General features: G+C 34.5%; 1 protein-coding gene across 2 annotated transcripts in view; it reads left to right on the plus strand.

The window, feature by feature from the left end:
* DPP10 (dipeptidyl peptidase like 10) overlaps nucleotides 1-22,718 on the plus strand; it is a 667,274-nt gene that overhangs the window by 580,471 nt on the left and 64,085 nt on the right. For both annotated transcript variants that reach the window (XM_004608165.2, XM_055119680.1), the window contains exons 9-10: nucleotides 8,643-8,797; nucleotides 15,188-15,285. In XM_004608165.2, the coding sequence (XP_004608222.1) occupies nucleotides 8,643-8,797; nucleotides 15,188-15,285 (253 nt within the window). The remainder of the gene's footprint in view (nucleotides 1-8,642; nucleotides 8,798-15,187; nucleotides 15,286-22,718) is intronic.

Consider the following 22,718-nt stretch of genomic DNA (forward strand, 5'->3'; position numbering starts at 1 on the left):
CCCTACCCGCTGTACCATTGCTCCAGCCACACCAAACAGGATTCTTTTTTTTTTTTTTTAATTTATTTATTTTTAATTAGAGAATCACCGTGAGGGTACAGTTACAGATTTATACACTTTTGTGCTTATACTTCCCTCATACAAAGTTCGGGAACCCATCCCTTCACCAGTGCCCATTCTCCACCACCCGTAAACCCAGTGTCCCTCCCACCCTCCCCAATCCCATCTCCCCCCCACCCCACCCTGCCACTGTGGCAAGGCATTCCCTTCTGTTTTCTCTCTCTAATTAGCTGTTGTGGTTTGCAATAAAGGTGTTGAGTGGCCGCTGTGCTCAGTCTCTAGCCCTCATTCAGCCCGCAACTCCCTTCCCCCACATGGCCTTCGACTACAATGTAGTTGGTGATCGCTTCTCTGAGTTGACCTTTCCCCGGAACGTGAGGCCAGCCTCGAAGCCATGGAGTCAACCTCCTGGTACTTATTTCTACAGTTCTTGGGTGTTAGTCTCCCACTCTGTTATTCTATATACCATAGATGAGTGCAATCTTTCTATGTCTGTCTCTCTCTTTCTGACTCATTTCACTCAGCATGAAACTTTTCATGCCCATCCACTTGACTACAAAATTCTTGACCTCCTTTTTTCTAACAGCTGCATAGTATTCCATTGTATAGATGTACCAAAGTTTCCTCAACCAGTCATCCGTTCTGGGGCATTCGGGTTTTTTCCAGATTCTGGCTATTGTAAACAGTGCTGCGATGAACATACATGTGCAGATGTTGTTTCAATTGTACTTTTTTGCCTCTCTGGGATATATTCCCAGCAGTGGTATTGCTGGGTCAAATGGGAATTCAATATCTAATTTTTTGAGAGTCGTCCAAATTGTTTTCCAGAAGGGCTGAACCAGTCGGCATTCCCACCAGCAGTGAAGAAGGGTCCCTTTCTCCCCACATCCTCTCCAACAGCGGTTGCTTTTGTTCTTTTGGATGTGTGCTAGTCTCTCCAAACAGGATTCTTATACACAAATTGTTGTTTCCTTTTGTAATTTAATGTCAGTAAAACATGGCTATTTAAATTTATTTTTTAACTTCTGTTGGATACAGAAAGTTATGTATACCCATTTGTTACCTCAATAAATCTTTATTTGTTAAACTTCTAATAAATCCCGGAAAAAATAGTCTTTATCAGTGTCAAATAAAAGTCATTGATGATGTGGTCATGTGACTTATAGGAATATGAATAATCAGCCATACTGAGTCTCATAAGAACAAACATGCTAAGAATTCCAAATTAACTTTTGAGTTTTCTATCAGGATTTGATACAAAGAAAAATCAAGCAGTTGGTGGGACTCCCAGCAAGTTTAATTGACAGAAGTGTAAATTAGAAAAGGGTCATGAAGGTAGATAGTTATTTCAAGAAAGTAAGCAATGAGATACAGAGAATAAGCATGGGGAGCAGGGATTAACTATCAACTGATAGGGTTGGCAGTAGTAGTTCTGAAATTCTATTGTCTAAGCTGATAAACTGCAGATGGGTAAAATCAGCTTACGTTTCATAATATGTATTAATCTTAACAAAATGTAATTTGTATTTCTTAGTCTTGTATAAATGCTTTGCATTGTCTTTTAAGTGTCTGTGATAGAAAACAACATGTTTTGAAAACTCCATCTGCTCTGAAGTAGATTTTCTAAATCAATATAATAATCTCAATGAAGAGCCAAAACTACACTAAGTGGAATGCAATGCAATTTATAAAAATAAATGCTTGTAAATAATACAATGTAATTATTAGAGAAGTTTTATCATGAGAAAAATGTAAACTAATTGCAATTTAGGAAACATATTCCTTATCCCAGTAGACTCTGAAACGAAAGCATTTCAGCATTTAATATTATAGTGGGTAGGGTATTCCTTGCAAGTGGCCATCCTGGTTAGATACCTATTACCCTGTATGGTCCCTGAAGAACACCACAAGTGATCACAGATCATTGATCCAGGAGTAAGTTTTGAGCATTGTTGCCTGTGGCTGACTCAAAAACAACAACCACAAAAGTCATTATCTTTCTAATTTCAATTTCTTTCATTTTTGTATTAAAGAACATCACTTAATTGGAGGGGGGGCTGGTATTTTATAAAGAACAATTCTAGGTGTTGAGACTCTGAGATGAATGTGAATAGGTTCTATCAAGATTTTCACTGCCCTCAAACCTAAGTCATTTTCATAATGGTTCTCTGTACAAATAACTCAACTTTCAGGAAAGAGTCCTCTTAGAAATACTAAGAGTTGACGTGGATCATTATTGTTTTCTGAACCTTCAAGTATCATGGAGTTCTCTTGGTTGACATGTAGTTATTTCTCAGTGTGACATGTAGACGATTTGTATCTCCTGAACTGAATTATTTTGTTTTATAAATCACAATAAAAATTTCAACTGAATAAGAGTGGACCATTCAAATTAGTTTTCTAGATTTTGTCTATGAAGGGGTCATTTTTCATGGACATTAAATATTCAAGAAACCTGTGGATAGTCTGGTTTGTTAAAACAGAAGTGGGAAGTTGGAAGAGGCAATAACTTATATGGAAAGTTTGAAGGAGGAAATTCTTTATTTGCCACAGTAGTAGAAACAATATCAGTTGAGCATCTGTCATACATACATGAATGAAACTGATAAAAGCAAAACAAACTCAAACACGTACACACACATATATGTATGTATATATATAATACACTATTTTTCCTTCATTTTATTGCCTTGTTTCATATATAACAAAAAGTCAGCTGCCATAAGATTTTTTTATATTAGAATAAAATTTTGCAGCCCTGAAAGAGGGGCAAATAAAATCACATCTGTTATTTGTTCACCGTAGAATAACAGTGCAGTTATATTTGTATGAATATATGACTAAGCAAACAGTTGTGTTTTTTATACAAGTTTTGGAGAAGATGCCTCTATAAAGAAAAACTGAGACTTGTATTGTGACTTTAATGAGTAATTATGTACATTGTTGTAAAAAAATCACAAAGGAGGGGAGACGCAATGATGTGTCGTGTCTTTCTGTTGTCTTGGGGCACTCGGGGCAGCTCTCTCTCTTGCTGTGTATGGACCGGATCAGGAAGGCTCCTCCTTGTGCTCTGCTTCTGTGTGTGCCGCTGTGCTCTCTTCTGTCTGTCTCTGTCTCTGTAATCTCTCCTCACCTCTCTCTGTCTCTGCTTCCATGTCTTCTCTGTTCTCCCGTGTGCTATCGTGTGTCTCCTTCTCTGTCTCTTCTGTCTTCTTCGTCTTCTGTCTCCCGGCAGTGCCCCATCAGTGGCCCCCTTCTTCTTCTGTCTCCTCTGTCTTCCCCCACAGCCTTAGTTTATATAGCAAATTACACAAGGCTGTATCACAAAGGTGGGTTGAACATTAACAAATCAACAAAGCAGGGCAAGACCATTTCTAGAGGAGATTAACAAAATCTCACTAAGGATATTACTAGGAGATCCACTCAAGGGTGGGATCCAAACAAGGGTATGTCAGGGGGTGAGCTAGTAATCTGCTTAAATAGTTTAAATAAATTTACTTCTAATTTCTAGCAATGTCATTCTGTATGAGCACAGTAAGAGATATATCAGACTTAAAGTTTACTTCTTCTTGAGGACATTCACTATATATTTCAGACGACAGTCCTCAGGCCAGGTTAGTCATTTTTAGGGTTAGACGAGACTAACCCCAGCAGGGTCCTAGTCTCATCATTACTTTTGGATCATGACAGCAATTGTCTATGACCATGCTTTCGACATATAGTTGAGTATTGTGGCACTTTGGCCTGGCCCATTTCGATGTCAGGGTAGCTCACAGCTTGCCCTGGGTCCATTCTGTCCCTCATCGGGACCCTGCTTTTGGGGTGCTAGGAACTAAGGGCAACTAAGTTGAGAAAGCAGATGCCCGGGAGTAAATATTATTGGAGTCAATCAGCTCCCAAGTTACAAAGCATATTATTAACTGTCTTCCTGCATCCATACAGAAAGGACTTTGCTTTAAGGTAAACTAAGTTCCCTGCGGCAAGGCTAAAAGGACAAACCCCATGTTATCCTACACATTTTTAACACTGCTGATTTATTTTTAACTAGAGATTCCTGATTCGTGTGAGAGAGGTTACTACCAGATAGATATGATAAATGAAACTTCACCGTTTCAAGTCTCATTTCTTTACATCTTTTTCTTAATTGTATTGCTACAATTTCAGTTTTCAGTTGAGATGGAAATTTGAAAGTGAAAATGTGGAATTAAAAATTGGCATGGGATATCTGTGAATCTGATTAGCTCCAAATACAAGTTTCCTTTTCTTCCTGTATATAGTGAGAAGGCACTTTTATCTTGGTTGACAAAATTATTCATTTAACCTACCAAAGTATCTCTGTTTATTGTCAATATATATTTCTCCTCATAATGAACCAAAATAATGGGAGAGAAATTTTAGTTTCCATTAGAGCGTGATAGAATTGACTTATTCTGTGATAGAGGACATTGTCATTGTTTCTTAGTCAATGTGAACTTTTAAATCTATTTAGTCTATTATCATGAGAATACGAAACATTTGCATTCATTGAAAATTGTTGAATGTCTTGATAATAAGGGATTCAAAACATTTATATTTCTCATTTCTATACTGTGGAAACTAAACTGTACAGGATAAATAAGTTCATGCTGTAGGATTAGATCCAATTCCAAAGTTACTGTCAAACATGAAGTGCAAAAATTGACATAGACAATGCTATTTTATTTCCTAGTCAAGTTAGGAAGTTATAGCTAGTAGAGAAACATTGTAAGATTAGTAAGTTCTCTGTGTCAAATCTCACTGTTATTTTTATATAAATTTTTTTTGTATTTTGATATGACTTAAGTGTGGCTTATCATGGTTATACATAAATAATTGTGAAAACTCATGAAATTTAGCCCTGTCAAGACTGTAACTAACAAAGGCAAATTCTCTGATATGTATCTAGAATGTGTATCTATCTTATAATAACAAACGTCTGCATGTTTTTAATGGAAGGGTCTCCATGTGACCTGCTCCCAGGAGTCAACTTGTGCTTTTGGGAAATGATGTTTTATGGAATATTCACTACCAGTGTCAGGTAAAGTTAGATGTCAGAGACAAGTTTCATTGCACTAGGTAGTTGTTATACATCTGATTTTTGCAAGCCTCCTCTGCTATGGTTGTGCACTGGTGGACATTAAGTACGTCATATATAACTTCATGTTTTTATACTGTCTGACAATTTTGTGCACTTGTCCTTACCCTCCTTGCCACTAATTTTCTAATTGAATTTTTCCAATATCCCTGAGCAGATGGCCATTGTTTAGTCACTGGACACCAATCAGGCTGGATCAAAGCAAGTTTCCTTCCATAAGAAGTAAACAATCGTTTGTTTAACAGTTTTCCAGCAAAGTGTGTTTATATTTATTAGGCTTTTAGTGTTGCTTCCAAATTACATGGTTTTACAGAGCCTATCCAATTCCAGTATGCTCAAGTACATCATGCAAATCTTCCTGTTCACAAGGCCTGAATTTATTCCTCTTCTGCTAATTTGTCTGAAAAAATATCTCTGGAGGAAAAGCTGTGAGATTACAAATAACTGATAAAGCAGAGAATATAATACTCTAACTAGTTTAATTGTGCTTTCTGACCCAGTTCTGTATTTATCTCCACTCATTCATGGAGTTGTTACTGTATGAGCTTAGTTCTAAGGTTAATGGTTTTGATAGCAGTTAGCTCATGAGGGAAAGTTTGGGTCGTATGGTCATTTGTTAGCCCATGGTTAGGCAATGTTTTCCTAGAAGAATACAGGAGAAAGCTGTATTTGAAGTAGAGAATGCTTTTCAGCAAAAGGAAAATGACCTTTATCTAAAGCTTGTAATATGTATGCTTTATTATGATTTGGCATATCAAAAAGCTCTACACAATATCTCTGTATGCACACACATAGATATTGTCAAGAAACTGCTACATCACAAGTCATAGATAGTAGAAGGAGTTGTACCTTGCTTTTCTATCACTGTATCACTGTCATCCCGTTGCTCATTGAGCTGGCACCAGTAATGTTTCCATTGTGAGACTTGTCATTACTGTTTCTGGCATATCAAATATGCCATAGGTAGCTTGTCTGGCTCTGCCTTGTGGGCAGAGATACTCTGGATAGCTTGCCAGGATCTCCAAGAGGGGCAGAGGAATTGAACCCGGATCGGCTGCATGCAAGGCAAATGCTCTACGCGCTGTGCTATCGCTCCAACCCATACCAGCTTTTTTATAGACATCTTTACTTTGGCAGAGACATTCTCAGAAGCTTTGTGCTCAAGAGTGATCCCTGGAAATACTCAGGGGACCATATTTAGTATTGGGAATCAAACCGAGGTTAGTCTCTTACAATGCAAGTGCCTCATCTATACCATCTCGCCAGCTTGCTGTGGTCCTTTCACGCTCAGGTCCTATCCAGAATTGGTAGCTTCAGAAGCTTCACAACAAAATTGGACAACACATGTGAATGTAATTTATGTTGTTCATAATTCAAAGGGCCCAGTTCTCTTTTCCTTTGCAGTAGTAAAACTCCAAGAAATATATCTAACATTTTAGACTTTGATCTTAGTGTCTCCCAGTTCATTAGATTTGTAAACTCATCCCTAGATTTCACACTTTTAAGCTTTCAAATTGGTTTGTTTTCCATTCTCCTTAATGCAGAAATAGTGGATGTCTTATTCAGTATGCAAATGATTTAGAAATTTTGATATACAAAATATTCAACCACAATATTAAATACATGGAGTGGCATTTAGAAGTCAAAGTGTTGTAAACATAATTGATTGTGAAAGCAGATTTATATCAAATATTTAGTCAAACACCCTGATGCTTTTGAGGGTCTTCATCCTTTTCCAGGACATTTCAAGTTTAGTGTGAAAAAATTTGAATATACTTGTGCCTCTGATACATATTTCAACTCCATTTTTCTTGGATCATTGTTCATGTTTCACTACACTCAATTGAGAAAATCCATGGTTATGGTTTCAATTTTTACATTTTCCCATGTAATTTATCTATCTTATCCCATGTATGTAACAGAAGGACCATGTTAACATCACTTTACAGTTTGAACAATTTTGCTTGTCATTGTAACTTTACAGAACCACATTTCTTCACACTGTTGCTTTTCTCTATCAGCATTTAATTCCATGTCAATATTAGTAACATTTGATTACTCATGATTCTCTCCCCTGCTATGGATTAACTATGTTTCTGATTACTCAGTAAATGCAACTATTATATCATAGAGAAATGAAAAAAATATATATGCATATGTGCAAACATATAAATGTATATGTAGAGATAAAAACTCACCAACCTAATCTTAAAATCTAATTTTATTGTATGTTTTCTGAAATTTGCTAATATTAATCATTATGTAATATAGGGTCTCAAATGGCAAAGCTTGGCAAATTCAATAATTTGAAGAGGCTATTTTTAATAAAGATTTAGAGAGGTAGAAATATAGGTAACCATAAGGGGCAATGTGATAACATAAGATGCAACAGTCATGCCATTATAACCCCTTTGACCACAGAGACAGAAGACAGAAGAGTTAAAAACAGTGCAGAGGAGCCAGGAGTAATCACAGCATGTAAAACCCACAGAAATCTGGATATAATATTTTGGATAGAATCATTTTTAAAAAAATTTAATTTTATTGAATCACCATGAGATAGTTACAAGCTTTCATGTTTGGGTTACGATCTCACAATGATCAAACACCCATCCCTGCACCAGTGCATATTCCCCACCCTGATATTTATTTTCTATTATCTTGCCAAGGACACAGCAGATAGGGTGTTTGCTTTGCTCGAAGCCAACCCAGGCTTGATTTTTCCATCCCTCTCGTAGAGCCTGGCAAGCTACCAAGAGTATCCTGCCCACAGGGCAGAGTCTGGCAAGCTATCCCTTGGCAAATTTGATATGCCAAAAACAGTGACAACAATTCTCACAATGGAGACGTTACTGGTGCCCGCTTGAGCAAATCCGTGAATAACCAGATGACAGTGCTACAGTGCAGTGCTATTATCTTGCAAAATGTAGCTTAGGTTAATTTATGGGTTAAAAACAAATGTAAAAAAAGTAGATAGTGGGTGTAGGGTGTTATGAAAGTTATTCAGGATATCCCTTATTTTATTTTCTTTCAGGCATTAAATAGTTTACTAAATCTAGTGGGTATTCAACAAGTTAGATAATGAGAAGATGGAAACATATTTGAATAAAAATGTGAATGAATGGTGACATTAATATGGATCCACGCCACATTTCAATCTTGGGTTATTATTCTCTTTCTTTTTGTCCCACTAGTGCTTTTATCTGCTACGTTCACATTGCTGGCAGTCAATTAATCCTGCTTTCATTGCTTCATTCTCCTTTTATTTTTCATCTGCTTTCATTGCAATTAAAAAGGTAATCCAAGAATGCTCAGGAAAGTTAAAACTCCAAAACACTGACTAAGAAAAAATTATGTGGGCGCGCGCGTGTGTGTGTGCGCGCGAATTCCAAGGACAGATATTGTGGGTCATTGAGCCCACATCTCTTCTACTCTATGGTTTGTTTCAATTAACACTCATTTATTCTAGAGGAAATTCTGCATTCTCATATCGCCCACTGGTGGTCACCAGATGGAGAAAGACTTGCCTTCCTGATGATAAATGATTCATTGGTACCAAACATGGTTGTTCCTCGCTTTACTGGAGCATTGTATCCCAAAGGAAAGCAGTATCCATACCCTAAGGTAAGCAATGCGGAAGTGCTAGTTTGCTCCTTATCCTCTGCAACAATGGCTTGATTGATAGTACTCTTCACTCATGAAAAAGTTGTTCTTGAAGTAAAGGAAGCTCTCCTTCCTTGTGACTGACTCATCCCTTTAGAACTTACATTACTATACATATTGGTTGTCTCAGAATAGGCAAAGCTGATTTGGAGACAAGGAAACATTCTTTTTTTCCTGCACGTATTGATATTTTCATGCTTATTTCTCTCGCCTTCCCAGCTGATAAAATGATTAGAAGAGGTATAATTTAGTGCTGGTCAAAGATTTCTCCAAAGTGTAGTCTATTCGTTCATATTTTTTATCATCTATTTATTAATAGGGGTTACAAAAGACCAAAAATAAACACCCAGGTTAATTAGAATTGCAAAGAAATAAAAAGGAAATAACTAGCTTCTTTCAAATGTAAAAAGTTAAAAATCCTAGTTTTTTTCAGAATATTTCTTAGAGCACTTAACACACTACATGATAATGTGTATTATAAATCTTCTATAAAAATTGACTAGGCATTAAGAATCCTCAGTAAAAAACAGACTATGCATTAAAAAGCACCAATAAAGAACAGAGAAAGCACAAAATTTATTAGTGTTCGTGTCAGTATTATTTTGGCATACCCTACTCTGGAACATACTTTATTAAATGTGGGGGATGAGCCATACCCATGTGTAGCTAAGAGAGATGGAATTGTTTTATTCAGTGAGGCAAATGTGAAAATCCTGCCGAGAGAGAGAAATTATTTTCAGTTGTTGGACAAGGCTACTAGTAATAACGGGTTCTGAAAATATCCAGTGGACATCTTTTTCCTATAATATGCTATTTCTGATTACATATCAGGTCTATTTTTAAGAACGGCTCTCACACCCTCTCCCCCTGATCCCATTTACAGTACAAATAAAACGTGTTGAGGGCTCTGTGCATTAATCATGCAACTATATTTTATAGAAAACTTTTAAAACTTCTCGTTATACAATTAAGCTCTTATTTATGTAAGAGAAGGCTACTGATTGCATTTAGAAGTTGTTTTGAAGACATTCCATTAGGGAGTTGCCCTTTCTGCCCCCCAAGAACATTAAGTTTATATGATTCAATTTAAGCATTAAAGTAACTGGGCAAGGTACTTGGGCTAATCATCACCTGTGTTATACTGTCCCTGCAATTAAAGCATGATCAGGGTAGCAATGGGATTTATCAGGCATACTTGATAAAATGTTTCTATCATTCACCAGATTTCAGTTTTTCAAGGGCAGAGGAAACAATGTAGAGAGTCCAGAATAAATGTTTTCTCAGTGAGATTCTGAGCTGTCTTCCTATAAATTCTAATTTGAAGTGAACCTGGTTTTGAAATATTATGTTTTGGAGCTACATTGGACATGAATTATAAAATAGACTCAGTTCTTTAAAGAAAATAGCAATTTAGCTGGATCACAAATAATCATATTTTTCAAAGAAATAAATATACTTCAATAAAATAACTATGACTTTCTTCATAACAATTTAGCCCCGTTTTAGGAATTACATTTTGCCTCTGATTTTATCTATACTCACTTTTCCCATAGAAATTTGAAAATGATTTCTCAAATGTTTTAAGAGTCACGTTGCCATTAAGATTAATTTATGGTAATTATATTTAACCTGGCAGTTTAAATTCCAAAGTAGCAGGTATTGAAAAACTTTGTGAATAGATAGGATATTCTCACACAACTGTTTAGTTTCTTCTCTGGACAAATGGAAAGAAAATCACTCCAGGGAAAGGACAACATTTTATACTTTATTTCCCAAGAGGATTGGGGATATTACAATGCATGCATAGGAGTCATACACAATAGAGCTTCAAAGTGCCTTTTAAATTATGGGCTCATATTTGAATCTTAGTAAGTCTCGGACAAATAAATGGACAAATGGAATCATCTCGGAAAATTTAGATACTTCAACGGTGATTCAAAGAATACTGGATCAAATCTAGATACTTTGTTTTACTTAATCAATTTGTATTCAACTGGTTAGCATGTCTTACTAGAGATAGATGTAACCTTATGATCATGTTTGTTACTTAAATAAATGTGTATGCTAATAACATTCACAGAAAAACGTTCCACTTTTCCTTTTGATTCTTTTGACAAATACCTCTATTTAACAAATGGAAAACCAATGTTTCTGAAGGGTTAAAATCATTTATAAATATCACATATATTTTAACAATGAGGGAAGGGGGAAAGTTCATATAACTAATATGTTTATTTTGTATCTCTCAATAAACTCCTAGAATTGGACTTGGATCTCGGAAGACATTGGTGGAGTGAAAGTGTTTCTCTGTACAAAGAACAAATAAAATGAATAAATCAGTTATACTTAAAGCTAATGACAAATGAATTTGTATAATGTTGTTAGATAGCCTCTCAGTGCCACATATGAGTGAGCAACAGTTGATTGTGGACCTAATGATTATTATTAAAGAATAATGGAAATAAAGATAGTTATTCTGTAGGCTACAAAAAAAGAGAGATAGAATCACAAGTCCTTTGGTGATATCAGCAAGATAGTACTTAAAAATTAGTTTTAACTTATCCTTGATGATATTTCATTATATTTTTCAATATATTTGATTAAACATCAATGTATTTTGGGTCTATTATTTGAATTTTCAAACTATATTTTATTCTCTGATTTTTTAAATGAATGTCTATAATGTCTCAATAACAGATATTTTATTTTGATTAGTTTTTCATCAAGTTATAAACTTCCTAACTTTAGACACTCAAGGGATATAAACAGTTCAAACTAAATTGTGCTTCAAATTAAAATAAAATGAAAACTAGTGCAAAAATACCCAATGTGATCTGATCTACTAATGAAAATACTTACACTAAACAAATAGATTTGTATTTTACTTAATTCAGCATGATTCAGAACTCATAAAACACCCTATCATTAGCAATTCAGCACAAAAGAGCTACATAGTTCTATCTCAGTAACCTCAGGTTAATCTTCTTAATTAAAACATTATCTCGTTTAATGACAATTTAGTTGCCAGTAAAATAGGTTAATTATTATTGAAGCTTGTATTTCAGAATCATAGAAGGATTTTGTGATTTTGCAGTGTTTTTGCAAATGTGACTGTAAAAAACAAGTAGATGAAGTCCCTTAATTTGCATCTTATTTAACATATTAGAAACATATTAGAAGGTAGAAATGTATTTGAAATGTGCAAAAACTCCATGAAAATATGAAATGATCTAATTGAGATGTTGGAGTATTGGAAAAATTACTTTTGAAACAGCCCTATTTTGTTGTTTTTCATATTTTGCTTATAGTTTGCTACTAGATAGGGAACTTTAATTTTCATGTAGAAAATAATAAATACAACAATGATACTGTAACATGCAGAAATTTACAGTACTATAGAAATTAAAGAAAATCTTCAGAGATGATAGTAATAATATATCTTTTTGATAAAGTGCATCATAAAATTGTGTATTATTGACACAAAAAATTATAAACATCAATTTTAATTCCTTTATCTTTAAACAAAAGCACAATTTTTTCACATAGAGTTAATATTGCAATAACATTTTAGTTAATTTCTTTTACTACTTTGGCCCATTATATAATTTTTGCTAGCCTATAGAGCATCATTTTGAGATTTTTTTCTACAGAAATAAATTTCTACTTTGAACCAAATTTCTGACTTATAATATATTTAAAGAAAAGCATATTTTTTAAGAAACAAAATATTTTTTAGTATTCTATCCATGGTTCAGGTCAAAGAAATAGTCAAAATTTAAACCCAAATTCCTTTGGTTCACAGATTAAATCAATATACTTCTAAAAATATGATCTCTTGTGAACATATAACCGTGTCTGAGAAACTGTTGCTAAATTCTCATATCCCAGCCAAACTCAAGTACTAGAAGTGAGCTTTCATCAAAAAAAAAAAAAAACCAAGCCTGTGACTAGATATAACATTTAAAAGTTAAATGTTAAAAATTAAACTCTTACATTTAAAAGTCTGATTTGTTTTTTACTTGTTCATCAATTATAACATTGGAGATCTGTTATCTAATCAATTCCAACTCTCAAATTGTATCACCAGTCATGACTTTTATGCAACATTAAAATAAATGAATGAAAAGAAATCAAAACAAAGTTCACTAAAGTTCCTCTCTCTCTCCACACCCAGCACCTGATAACAATAACAGCAATAGCAAAAATCCATAAGTACAACTATCTGGAAATCTTACCACAGATTTCCTTTACTGGGGATGTGGACTGGAAGCAGAAGGGTTTGGTCTACCTGCCAGGGTGCTCAGGGCTTTCTCCTGGTTCTGTGTTCAAGGTTCACTCCTGGTACTTAGGGAACCATTTTTGGTGCCATAGATGGAACCAAGTGGGCCGTGTGCAATTCAAATGCTTTACCCGGTTCTATCTCTCCTGATATTGTCTGGAGTCTGATAGTTCTTAAATATAGGTCTAGGTGGGACCCATCTATTTGTAGTATTTTAATTTATTTATTTTTTAATTTAAAAAAGAGTATTGTGAAAAGGAGCTCCTAAGTAGAACAAAGCTAATTTACCCAGACAAAAGTATCTAACTTTTGAGGGCTTGGGAACAATGAAGAGATTTATAAAATCTGACACCAGAGCCTCCTCTCTGAGGCAGTATCTTTATTAATCTTCCAAGAAGCTCTTTAATACATGAATTATTTGCATAATGTATCTCTGAATTCACTACATTTCTGTAGTAAATGTCTTTCCTGACTTCTTCCTTTGACTTGAAAGGTCTGATTTGTATATTCTGTACTCTCACAGATATTCTAGAACATACTGCTGTATTAAGGTAGTGAAAGTATTTATTCTTTGGAATCGTATAAGGTTAACAGAAATATTGAATGAAAGGTGCAGAGATTTGCCAACCATTCCCCAGTTCCACACATATATAGCGTCCCCATTCTCAACATCCTGTACCAAAATTGAGCCTTTAATACAACTGATAAAATTACATTATATTGACATTGTCATCTGAAGTTCACAGTTTACACTGAGGCCCATACTTGATATATTATTTGGGATTTAACAACTATAGAACAGCACAAAGAAATTTTTTCTGCCCTTAAAAAAAATTCTCCACACTCAACCCATTCATTTTCATGTCCTTCATTTCATTCCATTCACTTTGAATAATGTGGCAAAGTAATTCTTGAAGAACTACTATTGCCTATAGTTTCAAGTCCTGATTCAACTATGGGTCTTGTCAATACTAGTCCCTTGAATCCAGATATTTCTTCTCCATCATCACTTTTTCTCTTTCAAGTTCTGTTCTTTTGATTAAATTCATGACTGCCTTTCTTATGCATTCTTTGTATTTCATATGGGTTCCACTTTAAGTACTAGCCATACTATGATGACCTCCAGACATACAGTAAACCAAACACAAATAAACAACTAATTCTGTACATCACATTTTCTGGTAAATATCTTTGCATTAATTTATGTAAAGTTTGATAGATGTTTGTTATAATTCTGAGTTCTGCTGCCTAATTGTTGAAAGAAAATTCAGAAAACTTTTGGAGGGCACTGCCTTGGAAAGAACTGAAACAAAATGATAGTATTAAGCACCTGTCTTTTAAATTCTGACTCCTTTGTTATTGAACATTCACTTTCTCTGGTTTGCTTTGCCTTTCAATTTCCATCTGGAAAATGGCTCTAATTATATCTTAAGGCTGAATATTATTTTATAAAATTTGATGTAGCAAATACAAATAGTATGTTTTTACCACTGTCCTTTCTGTACTTTATGTTAAATATTTACGACAACTCCATGACTCACTTCTCAGAAGTTAGTTATTTACCATCGAGTATTCATTAACTTTTAAATGAAAACCCAAGGTGATTAATACAATGGGATAGAGGAGATATTGTGGAATTTTAAGCATGTAGTAGCTGGATTGCGGTTTTCTTTATCTTTATTCTTCTTTGTTTTCCTTTATACTTAGCCAATTTCTTTCATTGCAATTCCTATCCTGATATGTGAGTAACTCTTCATCTACTAGTTGTTTTATACACCCAGACCTTATGGTTCCTATTATTCTAAGGAAAGAACACAGTATCACTGTCTAATGAATAAAGTCATCATGATTTTCTATCACCTTTAATTGTCTGCCTAAGATGTTTGAGAAGCAGCAATTTCCAAAAACAATTGAAAGCAATCAAGTTGTTGAATTTAAAATCATTTTTACCTTAGAGAAATCAAACTATTCACATTCTAATGCAAACTGTAATGAATCAAAATGCGTTTTCTATTATTCTCAATATATCTATTGCTTAATGTATTTGCATTATAACTTTCATTTTCTCAAAGGCAGGTCAAGTGAACCCAACAGTCAAATTATATGTTGTAAATCTATATGGACCAACTCATACTTTGGAACTCATGCCACCTGATAGCTTTAAATCAAGGTATGCAATTTCAATTTTACTTTTACTGGGAAATAGATATTTTAAACTCTAATTATCATATTTTGCAATCTAAAAAGAGATGTGATCAGTTCTATATCCACATTAAAATAAAGCTGGGGTTGACTCCATTAGTGCAGGAATGAAATCATTCTGGGTCTCTTGTTCTTAAGAAGCACTTAAGGTTTCAAGATGATTAGCAGCATAACAGAATTTCTAAAAATACTAATATTAAGAATTATACCTATTTTGCAGTGAAGGGAGAAAATAATTTTCCTCTGGATTTTCTTCCTGCAAATACTCATTTCATATTTTAAATATAACTTCTCTTAAAAAGGGTAATATATCTAAAATTTCTGTACCTTTTTTTTTTTAGGATTTCCTTCTTCCCCATAGCTTGTTAATGATCTCATACCTTATTTTAGAAGATAGGGAAAGTTAATGAGATATTTTTCTCAATTACCAATGTAAAAATCATTTATTTATGAAGTTTAAGTTGAATTTGTGATAGAAGCATTTTTTTTACCATTAGTGAGATTTCTATTAGTGAACATATAATCAAAATAACATGTAGGTTTTAGTACCTAGAATGAAACTCAAAATCTAAGGTTGATTCTCTCAAATGAGTCAATGCTTTAAATTTTTTAAATGGTCTCATATATGGACATATGAATAGCTTATTTATGAAAATAGATCCATTCTTAGCAGTGATAAAGGGATAAGTTCAGTGTTTGAGGACTGTGTGTATGTGTGTGTGTCTATGCTGTATGTGTGTGTTTTGTTTGTGTGTGTGTTTCCAATGACATCAACAATTAATTAGTACTAAAGAATTTAAACAAGTCCACTCAGCTATCAATGTATTGTGAAAGTTTTCATTACATTGAAGATCTCACAAATAGTACATTTTTCTATGTATAAAAATTATTTCTACTTTAAAAAGTAATACAAAGTTATGGTATGTTGACACTGAAGGGAGTTCTTTAAATGCCTAGTATATAGGCTTTTTCCCCTATATAAAAATTCTCTCTTGAGCATGTCTCACTTTCCCTCTCCTCAAACCTCTACATAAATAGAGGTAAATTTCTTTTAATTAAATATATAAGTAAATATCTCAGATAAACTGCCAGTTTTACTGGTGAAAAATTAAAACCCAAAAAGGGAACAAAATGTTAATAGAACTTAAGGAGTAGTTATCAGCATAGACGCAAAATGAGGTAAAATCGGTTTCAAAGTAAAAATTTATTCAGGTGGTATTGAAAGACTTTCAAGGGCCATCAAGACAGAAACACAGACACACAGACATACATGCACATGCACAGGCACACACACAGAGGTACATAATGAGCAATTGTGAAAAGTATTGTGTTCTTTTAGTTATTTTTCCCAGGGGCTACACCTATGGTGCTGGAGAGCTACTTCAGGCTCTGGGCTTGAGGTCACCCTTGGCTATTTTCAAAAGACTTTGTGAGGTCTGGTTTCAAATCAGGCTTCATGTATGTATCTCTTGTACTCAATCCTTTGAGCTATATCTTCAGCCTAGTGATTATGGTTCATGACTCTTAACGTTTTCTCCAGTTTGTTTAATGCACTCAATTTGTAATAAATGGCATTAGATTTGAAGTGTTTGTATCGTATCTATTATGCAGTATTGGACAGGTCACTTTACCTCTTTCTGAGCCTGAATACTATAGTTCTAAAACAATACTTTCTAATTTTAAAGAGTATTTTAAGGTATAAAGAGATACTGCAGTAATTAGGACACTTTCTTGAATGCAGCTGACCCTTGTTTTATCCCCCGAACACCACAAAGGAACATTCCTGAGCATAGAGCCAGGGACAGTCCCTTAACATCTCCAGGTATGGCTGCACACCCCCTCCATACAAATAAAATTAAAAAATTATTATTATTATTATTATTTGGTTTGGGGGGCAGCTGCATGCAGTGGTCCAGGTGCTCAGGTTTTATTCCTGACTCTATACACAGGAATCACTCATGAAAGTGCTCAAAGTACCTTATGTCATGTGAGGTGAGAGATCAAACCTGGGTCAGCCATGTGCAAGACAAGTACCCTACCACCTACCATTTTTACTACCTTTGCAGTCCTAAAAGTATGGGAAAACTTGTGAGATTAAAACCAATTATATAATACCTACTTTCTTTCTTATGTGAATTAGGGCATAGGGTCTTGATTTTATATACTAATGGATTTCTAATACATTTAGAAATTATAATTATTTATAATCTTTCATAATTTATATAGTAAATTATACTTCTAATACGTAAGATATAACAGAATGTTTTTAAATTACATTTGTCAAAAGTGAAAATCACTCATCATTTTTGAGTACTGGAGGGTACATGTTTATTTTATATTTGAGATAGAACATGATAAAATTAATGACCCAACATAGTCACACATTGCAGATATAAATTTAACATCTATTAAATTTGAAGAGGAGTCTGAAGAATAACACTGCATCCCATTGTGAGTGAGGAAGACTGTGCTGTGAAAGAAAGGAATGCTGATTTGGTAATAAACTTGGTCTTCAATTTAGAGGGAAATCAATCATAACTTATATAAATGATATTGGAATTTTATATATTATCTATCATGATCTTAAATAAATGCTAACCATAGTATGTGAAAGGTAGTAAAGTACATATCATGCTATTTGGGGGTGAGAGGGAACTAATGTAAAAAATATTTTTGTTATATCCAAATATTAATATTTTTTGATTTTATAAATATTGAATTAATGATAATAGTATGGGCACATATTTGAGAAAGCTCACTAAGATGAAGATGCCAGATAGTAAGAAATGACACAAGAGAGTCCCAAGAGCAGAAAGAAATTACTACCTCAGGATTTACAGAGAAAGGGTCACATATGAATAGTAAGAGACTTGTAGCTAAAGAATAGGATATACCAGTAGGACACTGGTCAACATATTGAGTCTCTTTCTCATTGCTAAACCATGTCTAAGAGGAACTGGGGTCCAAGAATGAACACCCAGATTTCGCCACCCTCAAACTTTGAATTCTTGCAGAGGTCTTGCGTTAGCAAGGCATTCTCACTTCAGAGTCCAGTCCTTTCTAACTGGAAAGTGATATTGGATAGGAGCTAGAGAAATTGTACAATTCTTAGATGAATCCCTGTTTGATCTAAACACTGCAAGAGTGATCACTGAGCTCAGAGACGAGAGCTCTGAGCACCGGAGTGTGCCCCACCCCTAAAAATGTAAAGATTGTTGGAGAATCAATCTGGCAAGGAGAAAATATTCAACAAAAATACCGTAGTGCTTTTTGTCCTAGAAAGTTACCATTACTGTCATTTCAGGGATTTGCTGGATTTATGCACAAGAACTCTTATGATTGTTCTGAGACACTTGAAAATCTGTTAATTGAGTGTCACTTTGTTTTTTTTTTTATCTCTGGTCTCTGTCTTTGTCTTGTGTGTATGTGTATTTGTCAGTCTGTGACTCTGTGTGTGCGTGCTAGTATGTTTTTTTAATCTCTCCCCTTTCTCTCTCACACACATAAACTATCTACTCTTCATGTTTTCCGTGAAAATCTATCATTTTTCAAAAATTGTCATTGTGACTTTTGTGAGTGACAGTATTTTAAAATCCTTTGCATTAGTGGATATTTGACAAGGATTTTACTTATGATAGCAATTGTTTCCATTTGTCTTATTTTAGTTTAATTTCATATTTTTTGCCATTTTATACTTTAATTTTTGTAAGATAGTCCATCCGATTTTTTTTAGTCATATATATGATATACATGTAATTACAGAGAATAAATTTTGGCTTCCAGTATTTTTAGCAGTATTCAATAGTGTATTGGTTGAAATATCCCGTAAATTAAAAACAATACCAAATCATTTTCATTTTTACAACATGAAGGCAAACAAAAATTTATAAATAGCATACATTTTCTATACATTATTAATTCCATCAAATGCTCTCTTCTTTTGAATGATCCTGTATCATTTGAGATATTTCTTAATCTCTCATTAACAAAAAAGCCAAATGACTAATTTCAATATAATTTACTCTATTTTTGTATGCTACATAAGTATGTTCAATTTTTTTTAACCTTTAGTTAGCTGTAGGATATCAATTCATAACCAGAAGATTTAACCACTTGGTTAAATTATAAACTACATTTGTTCTATATTTTGATATATCTTAGCCCACATAATCATAAATTAAATTCATAAATAACATTTGCTAGATTAATGTTAATGACTCACATTGTTAATAAATAATTCGATATAGGAAAAGTGATAACATTAATAAATAAAGACAACCCCTTAGGATTTAAAATAACTTAGTGTACATGCTGTTCCATACCACAGAGATTTGTCTTGAATTTGAGTTCAGGCATTTGGTTTTGTCCATTAGTATTTTGTTTATGCATTAATTCATGATTAAGAAGAAAATTAGGACTGAAGAGATAATACAGTGAGTACTTAGCAAGTGGCTGGCCTAGGTTCAACCCCTGACATTGCATTGGTTCCCCAAGAACCAACCCTTACACAGAGAGATAAGAGTAAGATCTGGCCACAGTCAGTTGTGGCATCACATGCTAAAAAAAAAAAAAAGAAAGTGAGGGGCCGGAGCGATAGCACAGCGGGTAGGGCGTTTGCGTTGCATGCGGCCGACCCGCGTTCGATCCCCGGCATCCCATATGGTCCCCCAAGCACCGCCAGGAGTAACTCCTGAGTGCAAAGCCAGGAGTAACCCCTGAGCATCGCTGGGTGTGACCCAAAAAGCCAAAAAAAAAAAGAAAGTGAAATAAATATAAATTTATGTTCATTGGAATTAAAATGTTTTTTAAAAAGATCAGGCAGTTTACTCAAAGGTATAATTGATTTCCTATTTCTTTTCCAACACCCTCTTATTTAAGACAAAATTGTGACTTATCTAAGGTTAAACAAATAAAGATTATGTATACCATTTTTCACCAACAGATGTTAGTTTCATTCTTTTTATCATTATTTGAATTATAATCTGTTTTGATCTTTCATAACATGGTATGATAGGAACTAAAATAATGTCTCCGTTTGACTACCCTGAGACCCAGCAGGAGTTAGATGACTCACTTAATCTTAATGGGAGAACATCTTTTACAAAGTATTACACTGTAAATTTAAGTCCTTGCAGACATTCAGTTCTTTTGTTAGAAAATTAGGTCTTAATTTTAGATTATACAGTTAAATGACAGTGAAAAAAATTGTTAGATAATGAATTATGCTGATTTTTTTTTACAGGCTAGGCAATTGAGATATTTTAGAGTAGTGATTATCCTTTGTCTTCAGACATTTCCATGCTGGAGAGTAAAGGTAGTGTTGTGTCACTGTTTCCTCTCCGTTTCTAACAGAATTTTGTTCATTTGAAATCTACCTTTCAAATTGAAAGTATTCAGTCATCTACCTTTTGTAACCCATTACTCCAACCTGTAACATATCCTTCTCACCCTGGAGATGACAATGCTATGCTGTTTTTCATCACTGTATCACTGTATCACTGTATCCAGTTGCTCATTGATTTGCTCCAGCAGGCACCAGTAAGGTCTCCATTGTGAGACTTGCTGTTACTATTTTTGGCCTTTGGCATAGGCCGTGGTTGCTTGCCAGGCTCTACTGTGTGGAAGAAGGGTATGTAGCCATGTGGCTTGCTCAGCCTGCTCCCTGTCCCCTGTGCTGGATCATATGAAGAAATCTCTTTCACCTTTTTCATGATTTACTTTTTTCCTCACATTTTTTCTAACTTCTTCATTCCATTTATTAAGAAGACTTAGAACTGTTTACTCTCATTCTACTCAAATATCTGCAAATGATATTCAGTAAGTGAATTTTTGAGAGACACATACCTACATCCAAAAAAATTTTCCCAAGTTATACCAATAGACCATTTCATTTCTTTTTTTTTTTTTTTTGGCTTTTTGGGTCACATCTGGAGATGCTCAGGGCTGACTCCTGGCTCTGCACTCAGGAATCACTCCTGGTGGTGCTCGGGGGACCATATGGGATTCTGGGAATCGAACCTGGGTCGGCGGTGTGCAAGGCAAATGCCCTACCTGCTGTACTATTGCTCCAGCCCCCATTTTATTTCTTGACTTAATTACTCTATACTTTGAAGACAAATCGTAACAGTGAACCACATTACTTTAAAAAACAAGCATTTCTTTCAAATAAACTGTAATTTTTCGAAGTTTACTGCACATGTTTTATACGTTAGTAAATCTTTAAAATGCTCTACCTGGGGACTGGAGAGATAGTGCAGTACAAAAGGTGCCTTGAATGTGGTGGGATAGGCCTAGTCTATATTTCAGTCTCCCAAGAAATACCTGCCTGTGTCTTCCAAAAAAATGCAGTGAAGACTGCATTTGTGTTTGTAGAAGGGTCTTAAATGGCACTGCTGAAATGCATCGTGTTGTAGTGTTTTAACAAAGAGATCTTGAATTTTCTGAAAGAGATGAGCTCAGAACTCTCTCTCTCTCTCTCTCTCTCTCTCTCTCTCTCACACACACACACACACACACACACACACACACACACTGTGATTATGTTGTGGAAAAAGAGTAAGGTTATTTAGACAGAAAGTCAGTGAAAAACTCAAATGATTTGTGCCATACCTAGTTATACCTATTTGCTGTCGATGCTAAGCACTTCATTCAGTTTGTCCTTGTGAACAATTAGATCTCCTGTGCCAGACCACCCAGTGGACAGAAAATCTTTTTTGACTTTCGTGCAATCCTGTAACCTGCTTGTCTCTGTCTCTGTGGCTCAAGAGGATCAGATCCTCGAGTACTACCTGGGTACTCCAGAGCCATGGAGACTAGGAACAAGCAGGAAAGCCAATTTTCAGGAAGGGACACTTTCGCTGGCTACTGGTCCCAGGACACCAGATCTAATGTGTTCATGAGATGGAATTTCAGGAGGACAGACGTATCTGCAGCAGGCAGGCTGGGAAGTATGACATTTCCAGGTAAGGGTACTTCTCTGTATCCTCATCAGAGAGGGCTTGAGTATTTGAGAAATGCAGACAAGCTTATGTGAATACAGAGGCATGCAGAGAGAATGAATCTTAGACAAGAAAAAAACTAACATAAATACTAACATATTTATGTTAGTAAATATCCCATTCGTCCCTTCTTGTGTGTCAAGCTCTGCTTTAACTATTACATGGGATATTTTCAACAATTTGTCAAGAAGATTTTAGTGTTTTTGAAGTTACCCGGGAAGATTTTGTAAAATCAATTTAGGAACAACACTTATCTCTAAAATTATAAATAAAATACATATTAAGATGTATAAGACAAATTTTCTTTAAACATGACACTGGATAAAGAGATATAATCACATCATTTAACCAAATAAAAAACTAAGTGGTTAGCTATAAATGAATTATGTCAATTTTGTGGCAA

This window comes from Sorex araneus, chromosome X (genome assembly GCF_027595985.1).
Source record: "Sorex araneus isolate mSorAra2 chromosome X, mSorAra2.pri, whole genome shotgun sequence".
Classification (NCBI taxonomy): domain Eukaryota; kingdom Metazoa; phylum Chordata; class Mammalia; order Eulipotyphla; family Soricidae; genus Sorex; species Sorex araneus.